Source organism: Micropterus dolomieu, linkage group LG02 (genome assembly GCF_021292245.1).
Source record: "Micropterus dolomieu isolate WLL.071019.BEF.003 ecotype Adirondacks linkage group LG02, ASM2129224v1, whole genome shotgun sequence".
NCBI lineage: Eukaryota > Metazoa > Chordata > Actinopteri > Centrarchiformes > Centrarchidae > Micropterus > Micropterus dolomieu.
This window is the reverse complement of record NC_060151.1, coordinates 5,511,961-5,527,270: the sequence shown is the minus strand read 5'-3', so window position 1 is coordinate 5,527,270 and position 15,310 is coordinate 5,511,961. Positions and strand designations below refer to the sequence as shown.

The 15,310-nt window shown below is 41.5% G+C and overlaps 1 protein-coding gene and 1 long non-coding RNA gene across 3 annotated transcripts; one reads left to right on the top strand and one right to left on the bottom strand.

Annotated features, from left to right (window-relative positions):
- Window positions 1-1,242: 1,242 nt before the first annotated feature.
- On the bottom strand, window positions 1,243-7,387 carry LOC123984686. Of its 2 annotated transcripts, XR_006828493.1 has the most exons (4): window positions 6,922-7,387; window positions 3,433-3,604; window positions 3,131-3,157; window positions 1,243-2,829 (listed from the first exon to the last, which is right to left on the bottom strand). It is a non-coding gene; the product is annotated as an uncharacterized LOC123984686 (long non-coding RNA). The 2 variants fall into 2 exon arrangements; XR_006828492.1 differs by lacking the exon at window positions 3,131-3,157.
- Window positions 7,388-8,473: 1,086 nt separating this feature from the next.
- Window positions 8,474-14,908, top strand: nags (N-acetylglutamate synthase). The gene is made up of 8 exons (XM_046071353.1): window positions 8,474-9,182; window positions 9,812-10,092; window positions 10,436-10,649; window positions 10,781-10,961; window positions 11,203-11,242; window positions 11,428-11,559; window positions 11,720-11,902; window positions 13,576-14,908. The coding sequence occupies exons 1-8, from the start codon at window positions 8,808-8,810 to the stop codon at window positions 13,757-13,759; spliced, it is 1,590 nt and encodes a 529-aa protein (XP_045927309.1). The 5' UTR covers window positions 8,474-8,807; the 3' UTR covers window positions 13,760-14,908.
- The last annotated feature ends 402 nt before the right edge of the window (window positions 14,909-15,310 follow it).

The window sequence follows — 15,310 nt, the reverse complement described above, 5'->3', positions numbered from 1 at the left end:
GTGCAGATCAACAATCTTGTCCCTGATGTCCGTAGAAAGCTCTTTGGTCTTGCCCATGGTGCTGATGTTGGATGCTGGTTGTTTGGGTGTTGACAGGTGTCTTTTATACAGGTAACGAGGTGAGGCAGGTGTATTTGATGTAGATAATTGGTTGGGATTGGGGCTGTGTCTTAAAGAAAGACTAACTGGCTTGTAGGAGCCAGAATACTTGCTGTTTGGTAGGGGGTCAAATACTTGTTTTTCCTCATCAGATGGTTATCAATTTTTATAAATTCATATGATGTGATTTTCTGGAATTTTCTTTGGGATTCTGTCTTTCACTGTTAGAATGTACATTTGATTAAAATTATAGATCGTTGCATTCTTTGTAAGTGGGCAAACCTGCAAAATCAGCAAGGGGTCAAATACTTATTTCCCCCACTGTACATTTCTGTCTATATTGTTTTTTATAGTGTGTATATATGTGTTCTCTATCCTGTAGCCTATGTGTGATTTTATTATTGTATTATCATTATTGTATAAGCAAGCACATCGTGAGCAATGCACAATCCTGAGTCAAATTCCTCATATGCGCACACATACTTGGCAAATAAAGCTGATTCTGATACACACCCACACACACTTGCACATGCACACTCACAAACAACTTTGTGGCACTATCATCGTGGGCACCCGTAATAGACACCCTACCTTTGGTCCCCACAAAGCTGTCTGAACCCACAAATATAGTGGAATCACAGTTTTTGGACCCCACGAATGTAGTAAAACAAGTCCACACACACACACACACACACACACACATACAGCCCTTGGTGTCTACTGCCATCTACTGTTTGACTGTTCAGATTCAAGTTAATGAAGATGATGGTATAGAATGCAGTTTGGGACGTATCATGTTGTTTTACTCTGCCAAATCAGAAGTATACTTGTTGAGATGAAATGTATGGTTGTCATTTTTTGATTATATTTGATGAGTTGAGCATCGCTGAAATCAGCAGCAGTTTTGAAGTTAGTATATGTATATATCCCCTCAGAGCTGAACACATGTAATGGAATTTCAATTAATTATGTTTAATATCACTGCTTTAAACTGGTTCTGCGTGGTCCCAACACTGCCATTACAGGCCTTATTTTGTTAATATATTCCGTTTAAGCATTTAACTGATTTAAGTGGTCCTTTTAATCTTGAAAAAATCACTACAAATAGTAACATGTAATTGCATTAATACAAATATGCAGTTATTCAACAAAATAACTGTTTTTCTGACACACAAGTGTTACACAGTGTAAATACAGTACTGCAAGTGTAAAGCACTATGGAGTTTCAAGAACCTTCAGAAACATTTCCACTTTCAACAAACCTAATTTAAACAAATAATTATTTTTGTCTTTATCTTTTTACCACTGTCCACTACAATTGGTGTTGGCATTATACTTGCATGAGTTTGGAGTTTGGCTGACTTAAAATGGAGATATCTCAAATGTAGAAAACATGGTTGTAAGTGGTAATTATCTGCTTACTGTTCATCTGCCTCAAAGGGACACTGCATCTAAACATCCCATATGATCACCTGCTCTTTATGAAGCACCATGACATCTAATGCCACACACAAGACCCATGATGACAAACTCATTGTGCCCTTGTGTAAAACTACTATTAATACATTTCAAATCATATGGAGAATATTTGGCCTGGCATAACAAAGAAACAAGAGAAACAATAAAATCCCAATGCACAGTGGACAGGCAATGGTTTGCATTACTTTATTAAACAGACCAGACTTAAGTTGCATCCCATGATAATTATGAACATGTGCCTTCACGCATGGATGTGCCACAGCAGGAATAGACAGCACTGTTATTACATACAAATGATCAGAAACTGTTATGTGCGAATAAACCCGCACTTTCACAAGTGGTTTACTATTAGTCTACTATTTAGTACAGGGACCTAAAGAAAAATATAAATTTACACAGAAAAAAATAATGGTACCAAAAATTACAATACTTAAAATTTTACTCTCCTTAAAATTTCTCCAATGAGGCTTTCTGGGGAGCTCATGTCTCTTACAGGGGAGCTGAGCTCCAAATAGCTCTCCTGTGTTTCACACCCTGATTGTGGGATTATATTTGTTAAAGCATTAACATTTAAGCTGTATTTTATTAAATTATATTACTTAACACACTGTTGGGTAGTTTCATCTATAACAATGCATCATAATACACAAGATGATCATCTGTTTTTTATGTAAAATCTGACAAGTCTCACATCTCACAGTTGTGTTTTATGTGTATTTATTAATAGATTTTCCTAAAGTTTTATAATTTTAATGTGTGTTTTATAGGGCATTATAGAGCATTATAAGGGTATTTATTATTAAATTATGTTTTCCTCACGCTTCAAAGAATCCTTCCTGAAAATGTTTGTTTAAAAAGCATTAACTAAAAATCTTCCTCTATGAAAAGCATGTAGGCCTATTATCAGACATATGGATTTAAATGAGTTCGTACCGTAACAGTTTTGGATCAGGGCTTTTGTTACCATAAAAGAAGTTTGAGTGTCAGTTGTTTCGAGGCAGTCAGATTTAAACACGAGGAAGCTGTCCGTCCTTCTATCCCCGAAGGCGAACGGAGGGAGGAATGTTTTCCTGTTGCACAAAACCTTTGATCTCACACCCCCTAATCACTTCCTGAAGATTATACAGTACGTGCACCTCCGCACTGCCCTCTGCCCTGTGTGTGTGTGTGCGCACGCGTGTGTGTAGCGTGTGTGCTTGCCTGAGGGCAGCCAGGGCAGATGTAGTCCTCGGTGTCCAGCCTGATGACAGACTGAGATAGGGAAGAAACAGAGACAGAAACATGATGTCATCAAACAGTGACAACTGAGAGGAGTTATAAATAAGTTTGGCAGTCATGCTGAAGTGCATAAAGCGTATAAACTGACCAAAAAGTGTCAGCACATTTTTACACTGCAAAAATAAACAGATGGAAGTGCTGGTAAAGTCATTCGGCTAGTTGTCAGTAGGCCTTTGGCAAGTCTCCGTATCATTATGGTTTTTGGGGGCAGTAAAGGCGTCTCAGGAATAGCAGCTACTTTGTGATTGAATAAAGAGGATATTACATCACTTACAAAACTGTAATGGGTCCAAGTGTGAGCCTGCAACAAGAGACATGAAAGTGTGGGTGCTTGTAGAGATTTATTAAAGGAAAAACACTGAATAATGAGTCATTCATGTGTATGTGATACAGTGAAAGAAATGCAAGAAAAAACTCAATATCTTTCCAGTTTTGTACTTTTATCTGCCAAATGAAGGATGTTCTCTCTCCTCATCGCACAACCTTATTACTAAAGAAACTTGTGGTTGGTGTCGCTGCACAATAGACTGTATTTACTTTATTCAAACAATTATCTTGTGGAGTTTTAACAGCTACCTTGGTATTGTGGTGGTAGCAGTTGGAGTTACTGCTGTTGTGGCTGCTCTGATCAGTTTGGGAAGAGCCCACAAGTTAAACGACAGAAACACATGGAAGTGTTTTCTGATCTGACTCCCCTGTCAGCAGGATGACATCATTCGTCTGCGCCCTCCAGAACTGTTACGAATCACTGTTGAAAAAGGACAACTCTATGGTTAAGATCTGGTTAGGTTTGGGCACAAAAACACCTTGGTTAGATTTAGGGAAAGATTATGGTTTGGGTTAAAATGACTACTTCGCTAAGGATAGGGGACCTTTGCCATAACGGTAAACACTTGGTAATGTTATGGAATGATCGTGGTCATGCTTTAAAAAAAAAACCCCGAAATGTTGACAGTCAGTTGGAAACTGGAAACAAACAGCGGTCTTCCATTAAAGTGCAATCTTTTGTTGACCCATCCAACCACTCTTAACTCCTTGTAACATGATCTTTGTTACTGTGTAACAACAAATCACCTGATTTCTTCCTTTGCGCTATGTTGTCATTCTCAACACAACTACTTTCATCACATTATATACATTCTATAATACTTTTTATTTAGCCTGTACAAATTTTTTCAACATTAAACCAAGACCGCCATCTGTTTCTAACCTTAACCAAGTCCATCAGATAGATGCATATAAGCCACTGTGTTGCATGATGTAGTGCAAAATAAACAATCACAGCTGTCAGACCATGATCAATCTAATCTAAATGAGCTGCTTAGGTTTAGTGCAGTTTTGTTTGGATTTGTTTGAGATGTGTGGATAAACTTTGGATTTTACCTTTTAAACAACATGGTGGTATCTATGAAGTCCCTTAAGTGTGTGTTTAAATCTTAACAGTGGTGTTTAATGTTATGTTCTTTTAATTGTATGCACAAAATATTCATTCACTAATTAAACTCACTAAAAAAAATTATTCAGGTTGGTTTTTTTACGTCCGCTGGGCTGAATACTTTCCCCTCCGTCCTCTGCTGAAATTTCCAACTGCTCAAACACAGCGAACAGTGTTACATGCAAAGAGTTGTTAGTTTGTATTATTTTCACAAGACATTTCCGTTGAATGCATTTGTGTTTATCTTGTTCATTCTACCAAGGAAATGTGACTTCTGGACTTCATGCCATTGCAGACTAACATAAACAATGCCAGACACCTGCTGATGTTGTCTGATAAAGTCATATCAGATTTTTATTTTTTTTTTTAAACTGCATAGTGGTCTGAGTATAGCTTACTGTAACATAGGTTTGAGTTTGATTGAAAAGATATGCTGCTCTGAATTCCCAGTTAGCAGGACATTGTGGTAGCAACTGATGAAACTACACCCTCTGTGTCTCCTATTGATCAAATAACACCTCTCTGTGTGGTAACAGTGAAGACATGAGGAGTGTCTGTAGTGGGAACAACAGCTAAAATGTTACAAACACACTCACTGTCCACTTCTCCAGAGGAATCTCTGTCAGTGTGGCCAGTAAGCCGAGTGTGCCTCCCAGTGGTTAACACTGGCACTACAACACAGTCAAGCGCACCACAGCAAGTGATTGTCACAACTATTCCATGCAAGGAAATCCTAAATGGCCAGGTATCTGTGGCCCAAGACAGTGGTATGCACCCAGGATTGGGGCCAGAGGGGTGGCCAAAAAAAAGTGTTTACAATGGTGTGGAACGATGAGTATAATAGTTTCTAGTGTTTTAGGAACAATATTTAGTAATAATGACTGAACTCAATAACATGAGCACATCAGTGGCTGGCTTTCTTATAATTAAAGGGCCAGTTCACTAAAAAACAAAATACACAAACAACAATTGTCTTCTTTTGGGAGTCACACTTCCTGCTATTTCAGTTGACAAGTTTACACAAACGTGAGTATATATAACAATAGAAGGATCAAGGATATCTTTAATATCTTCAAAGGGCAATTTGTTGTGCAGCCAGCAGTATCAACACAATGACAATTGAATCAACTGATAGACATTTCAAGGCACTAAATAATATAAATTAAACAAATGTTCAGTTGTAGGGGAGAGCGGGGTGAATTGAGCCTGTGGGGAAGTTGAGCTACCCCTTGTTTCTCGGCAGCCATAGACAAAATTGGTCATGTGACCACACATTTTTTAATATTCATCCATTTTACTCAACCTGTGATGGGGAAAAGTCCATGGAATAAGTGATAAGTTCATTTAAGATCAAAAAACTTTTTTTTTGCCATTCAAAGTGATTTCTGTATGTTCAAGGAGTCCTGATTCTTGTGTCTGAACAATTACAGAGAGGTTTGAGAAAATCTTACGCATGTGTTAGTGCTTTAGAAAGTTACAATATGAGGCTATACTGTTAGCATGACGTTACCCTTGAACTGCTGGATGATGCAATTTTGTTAAAATAGCAGGGATGGGATGAGCCAAAAGACATGGGGGAAGTTAAGACAGATATTTTGCTGTAATTTTACATTGCATTTTTATGCATCAACGAAATGATGTGACATTATGCATTTTAGACCAGAAACCATCATGTAATGCTTCTATAAATGGAACACTGACAGGCTTCAACTCCTATTCTGTATTTGGACAGAGTAGTGGGAGAGGTACACAAATGGGAAGTCCATTCATCAGGTGGCACGGGACGTGATGATAAACAGGATGACTTTAAAGCGATACATTGCAACTGTGTTTCTAAGCCTAAAGTCTTAGTCTAAATTCCAGGGTAAAACAATCCTGTCCTGACCACCAATGACAATTAAAGTCAGTGCTGAAGTTGAGGTTGAAACTTTTAAGATGACATGAGATAAGATCAACTTTATTGTCCCCTAAGGGAAATTTGTCATGGGCATCAGTGCCCATAACGCTGCAGTAACAACAGTAACACATATGGACTTTACACTCATACAGTCGGCATTCATTTACATTACATTGCTCAAGTATCTGAGTCACTACACCAGTCAGTAATTGATTACAAGGTAAACAGAGTGATATGAAACCTCTGAATAATTCTATTCAATTGTAATTGAGCTCATAAAACAGTATAACAAACAATAAAAATTACAACCGCCGCAATAAAAAAACAAACAAAAAACCTCATTAAGTTCCAGTAGTTAAAACACCCAAGTGTAAGCGATCAGTTTATATAGGAGCACTATGGAAGTATAGGGTTGAAGGACAGCTTATAGCGGTTACTTTTGCATCTGCAAGCTCTATAGCGTTACCCTGAAGGTAATATGTCATATTCAGAGTGCAGAATATGGGAAGGGTCCTTCAGAATTTTATGGTCCTGGGAAACTTAAATTTTTTCAAAGATGGTCTGAAAGGAAGTGTAGTCTTTCTTTCCCAGAACCTTCATTGCAGCTTTTTATTAGTCTTTCAATATTTGTTTTGCAGTGGATGGTGAGGGTGCCAAACCAGGATGCCTTTCCATATCTAATCAGACTTTCCAGCACCGCGTTGTAAAATAAAGTCAAGATCTTAGTACTCACCCCAAACAGTCTCAATCTGCGGAGAAAATGCAGTCTTTGGGCCAGTTTGGCACACAAAGAGTTGACATATACATTTCCTTTTAATCGGTTATCTAATTACCCAAGTACTTGTATGAAGTTGTCGTGGGCTCTCATTTCCCTGGGATCAAATATCATCGCTTTAGTTTTCAAATTATTAAGAATGAGAGAATTCCTCACACACCAAGCTTTAAATGAGACAGTCTCCCTGTAATAAGATGAAGGGCAGTCACCAACGCGCAAAAACTTAAAATAATTGTTTCGTCAGAGAATTTTATGACATGTTTGTTGGACTGACTACTTCTACACTCATTGGTATATAGAGTGAACAAGACTGGAGAACTGACAGCTCCTTGAGGTACCTGAACAATGACCTGACAAAGACAAGACAGAAACACCAGGTATATACACACACAGGGACTAATGAGCAGGGCGGGAGCAACACAGGTGAAAGACATGAGGCTAACAAGGCACAGGTAGGCAGAGAGAGCAGAGGAAAACAAAGACAGACATGCAGAGGGATCACTGGGGTAACAGACATGACAAGGGTTACCGAACACTAGACGATCGACAAGACAGACCCCCAAAACCCAACAGACCAAAATAACGCTAACTAAACATAAAAGTGCAAAACACGGCATGGCAGACAGGCAGAGTGTTACATATTTGCTTTAGACAGTGTAGCATTTCCCTTCACTTGTTGACATAAGGACACAAAGCCCCTAAAAGGCTCATTTGAACATCTACATTTCCATGACAAGTGGGTAACCACATCTGCTGAGGAAGATGGTGTAACATGATCGAAAAGCTCCGTGGTGATATTGTTTTTTCAAACGCTCAAATTCTTTAGAAGATAATTCAACATTCAACAACAATGTAACTCAGTCTCTCCCAAGTTGCACTTCAATTTAACGGGTGTTCTGTCAAAGGCTAAACACCTGCTGTAACATATTAAATTCAGTGTAGAATTCATTTGGCTATATATTGAGAGTTTAGCCAAATCATGGACATCATACTAACACACACAAAGAGTTGACTAGACATTTTATTCATGTTGTTGGTCACTGGTGCTTTTCATTTATACGCCTATTTTTTCATTTATATATTGTGTATGTTATGGAAATAAGCCAGCATCAACGTGTGCACACATGCAATGCCAACACAAAATCTGAAGGGTACTTTCTATCTGGGGATATTTATCCTTCCTAGACCTCTAGAGCCTCAATAAGTTTCCAAAGAAGTTTAATGTGTGAAGAGTCTATTGGATATTGGTTCAAATCAAGACACTATCCTTTACCTGAGTTGACCTAAAGTCATGTTGTGCGTCATTTAAGCCACATACAACACTCTACATGGAGCCGTCAGTCTATGTATTGAGACAAAATAAAAGTAATCTCAACCTTGGGTTAACAAATGTAACAGTGTAAATGTATAGCAGTGTATCATCATTATCAAAGCAGCTAAGTCAGTCAGTTGACCAAGCAGGCAGAGAGAAGATCCTGTCTGACCTACAGTTTTGGAGAGTCACTGGTGTCCTTATCATGACCTGGCGAAACCTGTGTCATAGTACCCATAAATTCCTTCACAAGTAAGGAGACAAACTAAAACATTCAATATTACATGCGTAGCAGATGACGTTACAACTTCCACCCTTCAAAACTGCCTAGTGGGCTACCTGTGCTCGCAAAGCATCCCCAGCCCACCCCGTGTCCCAGGCTGATGAAATGTGAGAAGTGCCGATGCAGCAGCCCATTGAATGAAAAGCTCTAACGCTACTGTGAGCTGCCAGCACTCGGCGGGGACTTCATGCAGTGCTCACCAGCTCCAGCTGTCAGCCCGAGGAACACCGAACTGTGCCAAAAAGCAACATGACCAAAGTGACCAGCGGTTCCTCCGGTTGTCGGGCCGTGGTAATGGCGGGGAAGTACCTGTCGAGCCCGTGTCTGCCGGCGCTGACCCGGTGTTCCGGCGAGCGGCCGCGGAGGATGTTCGGTCCGCAGCGCCGCGTGATGAACTCGGATGCCGCCTGCTCGGTAGGAAAACCCGCGGCTTTGGCCCGGCAGGAGCACCCGGGCTATTTCTCTGCCGCAGACCGCCATGTGCTCGCCAACCGGAATCTGATTTACCGGGACGTGAAGGCTTTTCTCAGTGAAGTCGGTGGAGACCCCCGGGAGGCTCGGTACTGGCTGACCCAGTTCCAGAGAGCGAATTCGGCTCAGTCTCCTGCCTTTGCCGTACTGGAGGTAACGTTAGGCCTATGCCCTGGTAACTTTTAATCCTTTAAAACTTAATAATGGATGTTGAAACTCTTCATTGAGGTGAATGTTAATGTACGTTGTCGTTTAGTCATATGACATGGAGGCCCAGTTCTGCCACTCCAGAAAAGTTGGTGTTAGGGTACTAACGTTACTGTGTACTTAACGTTGTATTGTTTCAATACTGATGTTTCTACAAGTGGTGAAAATAGACCAATTCAGTGATGAACCGGTCCAAACTCATGATTAAATTTTGTTTTAATTTATTCTCATCATTCTCATACATTAATTTTGTAAAGAGAAAAATTTTAAAGACCTCTTTAAAAAAATAAATAAAAATAGAAGACAAAATGAAACACCAGAGTTCTGATTACATTTTACCAGTGCCTTCATCATTTCAAGTTACCAAATAAATTTATTAAACCCAAGAAAGCAAAACTCCAAAAACTGTAACAGATGCTTTGACAGTGAACAAAAATGGACTGATGTAACGTTAGTGGCCACACAGACCTTGTTTTGTGGTTCAGAAACCTCTTTTAGAGAACTACTTAGTTCAAGACGGTGCTAAACTAATGCTTCCCGTCTTTGTCTGTCCATCTGTGTCTTGTCCCTCCCAGGTGGACAGCTCCGTGTTTGACAGTAAAGAAATGGTTCAGAGCTTGGCCTTCGGACTCTCCTTCCTGCAACGGATGGATATGAAGCCTGTGGTGGTGATGGGCCGGTCTGAGTACGAGGAGACGGGGCCCAAAGAGCCGGTGGCCGGGTCTCGTTTCACCCGTGGGCTGGTGGAGCGGTGCCAGCAGCTGACCGAGGCGCTGCAGCAGCACTCAGCCACCGTCCTTCCACTCTTCTCCGCTGAGTCCTTCCTCCTTCTACATGAAGCCCCACATGGAAGCAGGTGAGAGTTGAGATATACGGTGACCCCAGGTTTCTTGGTACATTTGGCGGTTTAGCTAGTAATTTAATATTCTAAATAATTGCCTTAATATTAGCTGCACGGGAAAAAAGAAAGTTTAAAGCTGTAAATGTGCAGCTATACAAGCATTGTAGAGTTGCGATAGAGTTGAGATAATTGAACAGTAATATGATTAATGAACAATTATTTCTTTTTTCCCCCATTAATATTTAAAATCAGTGAATCAGCGCCCCTTTTAAAGTCAGATTTTCTAAGAAAGTCTTCCATCCTTTCATGCTTTCCTCTCTTATTTTCTCTCCTAACGTCCCTTTGCATCTGCCTGCAGTGCTCCACCCTCCGTTGTTGTGGACACTGGCCTCCTCCAGTGGAGTCTGAACTGTGGGACAATCCCATTGGTCTGTCCAGTCGGGAGGGACGGGCGAGGATGCTCGGTGATGTTGGACCCAGCGGAGGTGACGGTGGCTATTTCCCGAGCCCTGCAACCCCACAAAGTCATGTTCCTGAACAACTCAGGAGGCCTCTGCAGCCAAGAATGCAAGGCATGACAGTTTGCTCCTGCTCTGTCTTCAAAGATGCAGTAGTAGTAGTAGGCTACCACTGCAAAATAAATGTACATGAACTGTCTATAAAAGCAGTTGTCCAACTTCTGCTGAACGCTTACGTGTTACAGGTGCTGGACACAGTGTCGTTGCCCAGCGACCTGCCCAGTCTGTTCACGGCGACGTGGCTGAGCGCTGCAGAGCGGCGCAGAGTGAGCAGCATAGCCAGACTGCTCAATCAACTGCCGATTGAGTCCTCTGCTGTGATCACCTCCGCGGACACACTGCTGACCGAGCTGTTCAGCCACAGAGGTGAGACTGCTGGCTGCCTCGCTGACATTCAAACACATGTGCACTCACATGCAAGCAGAGCTGTCTATTTTGAGGTGTAATCTAAGAGGGCACTGGACCATATTATGTCCATATGTGTGTGGGGAAGTAGTTTTGACCACCCAGCAATGATTAGTTTGTACTTAAATATAATTTCTATAACTGCTTGTTTTTTTTTTTTGTTTTTTTTTTCTGTCTGTAACTCTGATTCTAAATGGCTCAGGGTCTGGGACACTCTTTAAAAACGGAGACCCCATACACCGGTAAGTACACTATACACACAAAAATGTTTAATACGACCCTTAAACCAAATAATTAAAGTCGTAATCCAGAAACTTCTCAACAGAGTTGAGTTGCTTTCTTGTTCACAGGTTTAAAAGTAAAAGAACACATTGCTCATTTGACTCGTCTGTTGCATTAAGAGTATGTTATTGCTTTGCGTGTGCAGGTACAGCTCTCTGGATGAGATTGATGTGGAGCGCCTGCTGGCTCTCATCAACAAGTCATTTGATAAAACTCTGAGGCAAGACTACATCGACTCTCTGAAAGGACGACTGCACTCCATCTACCTCTCTGAAGGGTGAACAACTTAAAAATATGTCCATGAGACCGCATATAAGTCCAGATCAGCCGTAGTATTATAAGCTGCATCCTGACTTCCTTTCTAAACAAAGGCCCGATATGAATCTAAACCCAGCGGGCCTCTCTCCTGAAGATTTTGTATCTCTCTGTCCCTCCAGCTACAGTGCGGCAGCCATCATCACCATGGAGCCGGTGAACAGCGGCACTCCCTACCTCGACAAGTTTGTAGTGAGCAGCAGTAAGCAGGGTCAGGGCACCAGCCACGTCCTGTGGGAAAGTATCAGACAGGACCTGGGCAAACTGTTCTGGAGATCCAGAGCCACCAACAGGATCAACCCCTGGTAAGACACACACATTTTAAGACTGCCATTTACATTACACTAAGTATACCCAGCTAAAACAATGTTCACTGCTAAGTAAGTGCTAGCAAGGGTTGTTGGGATGTAGTCTGAAAAGATGGGTTTTTAGCGCACAAGTAAACAAATCGAGGTACAGGTGAACTAAGAAAGCAATTCCGACTATACTTGTATGCTAACTGAGCAAACCAGACATTTTCCCACATACTTGCATTGTGAAAGAAACTGCTGTAAAACAATGTTTGATCCATTCGGTCTTTAACATTTGGGAAGGCTAGAAGCAGCTCTAAAAAATTATTTTACCCCCATTCAATGTCTTCTAGTATCTTCAACCAAGTCCAGTTGTCCTTGACTTTAACCTTCTTTGGATAACTATGACCTGGATGACTGAAGATCTTCACAGACATCATTCAAGTTAGGGTTAGGGCTTAAGAGCAATTCAACAGGCAATTCACAGTACGCCGCTGATTAAAGCTCATGTGAAGGCCCAACACAGCTTAGTAACCCATTCAGAAGAGAATCTACTCTGCCAACTCAAGGTGAAGTCTAGGAACACGGACCCTCCAAAAGATCAGATGCACACTACTGCTAAAGCCTAGTTCACACTACACGATTTTTAGCCAGAGTTTCCGCTCTGTAAACTCGGAGACCGTCAGGCTGTGATCGGGAGTAAATCAGCGGTCGCCAGTCGTTAAGTGAACTACACAACGACTCATCAAAACGGCTCCCCGACACATTTCTGACACATCGCCGATGTCTGCCAAACATGTGGAAGAGTCGGCCGACTCGACATCCACATCCAGCCAAAACTTTTTCACTGCAAAACACTTTTTACTCACCTCCAGCTCTCTCTGTAGCTCAGATAATCCCTGCTACCTGCATGTGCTAATCCATTCTTTCACCCAGAAACAACAGCTGTTTCATGTGTAGGGTCGCGTCATTTCCCGTTTCACATTTCATGTGTGTTTTCTTGACAAAACGTGGTTTGGAGACCAGCGTCGGGTGACAGAGCCGCCGTCAGCTCGTGTGAGTGTGACCCTCTGCCATCGATCAGTCATGTAGTGTGAACGCCACAACGACTTCAAGACTCCCGTCACAAGACGGCAAGTTGTGTAGTGTGAACGGCACGGCCGTCGGCCGACGCTGAAAGTTGTGTAGTCTGCACAAGGCTTAACCCAGCTACTGGTGTGACTTGGAGACTTTCTGTGGAGGCGCAACAACTCAAAACTTAAATAAGCTGCACATCAATAATGAAAGAAGTCTTAATAATAAATAAAGTACTTTTAATGAAACACTCAACACTTCAAATGGGCGCCAGAAGTAACATTTAATGTAGTCAAAGCAGGAACGTTGGTAAAGCAGCCTGAGATTCTTCCAGTATCTGTTGTCCACAGCTGCTTTTTACTGTATGAGAAGCTTTTCAGTTGCAGACACCTGAAGGCAGCAGGACACACATGTTGATAAATCTGCAGCTTCTGATTGGAGAAGTACAACATCAGAGCGCAGCACCATTACACATGGCCATCCTCTGTGTTTACCTTTATCAAATCACCTGTAAACGACCGTAGGCTGCACATACATGAACCAAGACAGCAGGTGCGCCCAAGACCTACCACTTTATAAACCAATAAATATGACGTCTCTCTTTTTCTGTCCAGGTACTTTAAACATTGTGACGGCAGCTTTGTTCATGGGGTGTGGACCGTCTTCTGGTTGGGTCTGACAGACATCAGAGATTCTTACGAGCTGGTGGAGTATGCCAAGAACCTCCCAGACTCTTTCCACGCCTCCTCTCTCACCGCCTCCCTGCAGCCCCCCACACCGGCGGCTGCAGGACTGTGAGCAGCCTCCTACCAGCTGCTGGTTGTGTAGTTTTGGTGGTGGGGATGGGGGTGGTAGGGGTGGGCTTGGGTGGGTGTTCTCTTCCTTGAAACTTGAAAACCAACACTACATACATTTAGTATTATTACAAGAAATAAATCATCCTCTATTTGTAAAGCGTTCAAGTAGAGCTGGAGTAGATTAGTAGACCTTTTAGAGCTGAGGGTTTCAGAGGCATTTCCACTTTGCTAAGAAACACTGCCACTAAATCCACACTGAGGTCGCTTCATTTGATAAGGCAACTTCTCTAATAAACTGGTGGTGTTCACACCCAGAAATGCTCTTCAGAGTGGAGATATCTCAAAACTGTGGTGTTGGGTTGTAATGTGGACCAGGAAGACCGCTTTTTCAAAATACTTAAGGTACTGTATGCCTTCACAAACACAGCCAGGTGCTGTGTCGCCTCCAGATCTTTCTGTGATCGCTTATTCTGAAAGTAAATATGTCAAACTGGGCAATACAGGTGCTATTGCAGAGTTCAGTTTACTCGTTAGGACGAGTCCTGCTCAGCTTAAGAAAACAGTGGCTGGTGTTTTCTGTGGCTCTGTAAGGAGCTTTTTTGAAGTTTGAGAAAATAACCATGATGATGTCATAGCGACATCATCAGGGTTGTCTTGGCTTTGGCTTGCAAGCAGAAAGCCTGCGTTACATACTGGAGGTATGGAGTTAGGAAAATGTGGGCATTTACCAGTCAGAGGCTGATGGAAGATGCAATTGAGATGCATTGTGGGAAATGTAGGATCCAGTGTTTTTAAAAGTCAACAGATCTCAGCGTGTGTTGCTTCAATTTTGGCCATCTTTTTTTAAACTGTCATTTGCAAGTTCACTTACTTGAATAACTGGTGTACACTTTTAATCTATATGTTGTCAGATAAATTTACAAGAATAAAATAAACAATATTTTCCAGATTCATATTGTTTCGGCTGGCAGAACTGTGAAAGTAAGCGTTAGAATCCACAAGTTTTTTTGCCAGCCGGTCAGAAAACAAACCTCCAAACCGCTGCTTTTCTCTTGCAATTCTTAAATGCCAAAGTGTGATGTTTTATTGCCGATTGTTGTTTGTGTGTAATATTATACTTTCAATAAAGCACTTCAGCCCAAACAACTCACACGTACAAGCGTCTCAAAATCAGTCATTGGAACCCCACTGAAAGTTCAAACACTGAGATCTATTTATGAAGCTTCTTACACTGCCTTTCAACAAGGAGGCGGATGATTCCTAAAATTCCCTGTAATTTAAGTCAGAAAGTTAAACTTTCATGTATTCTAGATTGATTACACAAATTGAAATATTTCAGGCCTTTGTTTTACTCCTGATGATTACAGTTTACAGCTCATGGAAATCACAAACTTCACACTGGACTTAAAGCAGCTTGGATTCTGTGCATCTCCACTCGTCCTCCAGACTCTGGGACCTTTACATCATCTGAAAAAAGGACTTTGGACCACTGAGCACAATCCAGTCCTTTTTCTCCTTGTAGCTCATTTACTGGACACGTCTGTGCTTGGTG

What these genes read in the sequence shown, in the direction of transcription:
- nags (XM_046071353.1), top strand. Translation starts at nt 8,808, where the DNA reads ATGACCAAAGTGACCAGCGGTTCCTCCGGTTGTCGGGCCGTGGTAATG. An exon ending in CTGCCTTTGCCGTACTGGAG is followed by an intron (nt 9,183 to 9,811) that starts GTAACGTTAGGC and finishes TGTCCCTCCCAG; the next exon opens with GTGGACAGCTCCGTGTTTGA. An exon ending in TCTGCAGCCAAGAATGCAAG is followed by an intron (nt 10,650 to 10,780) that starts GCATGACAGTTT and finishes TACGTGTTACAG; the next exon opens with GTGCTGGACACAGTGTCGTT.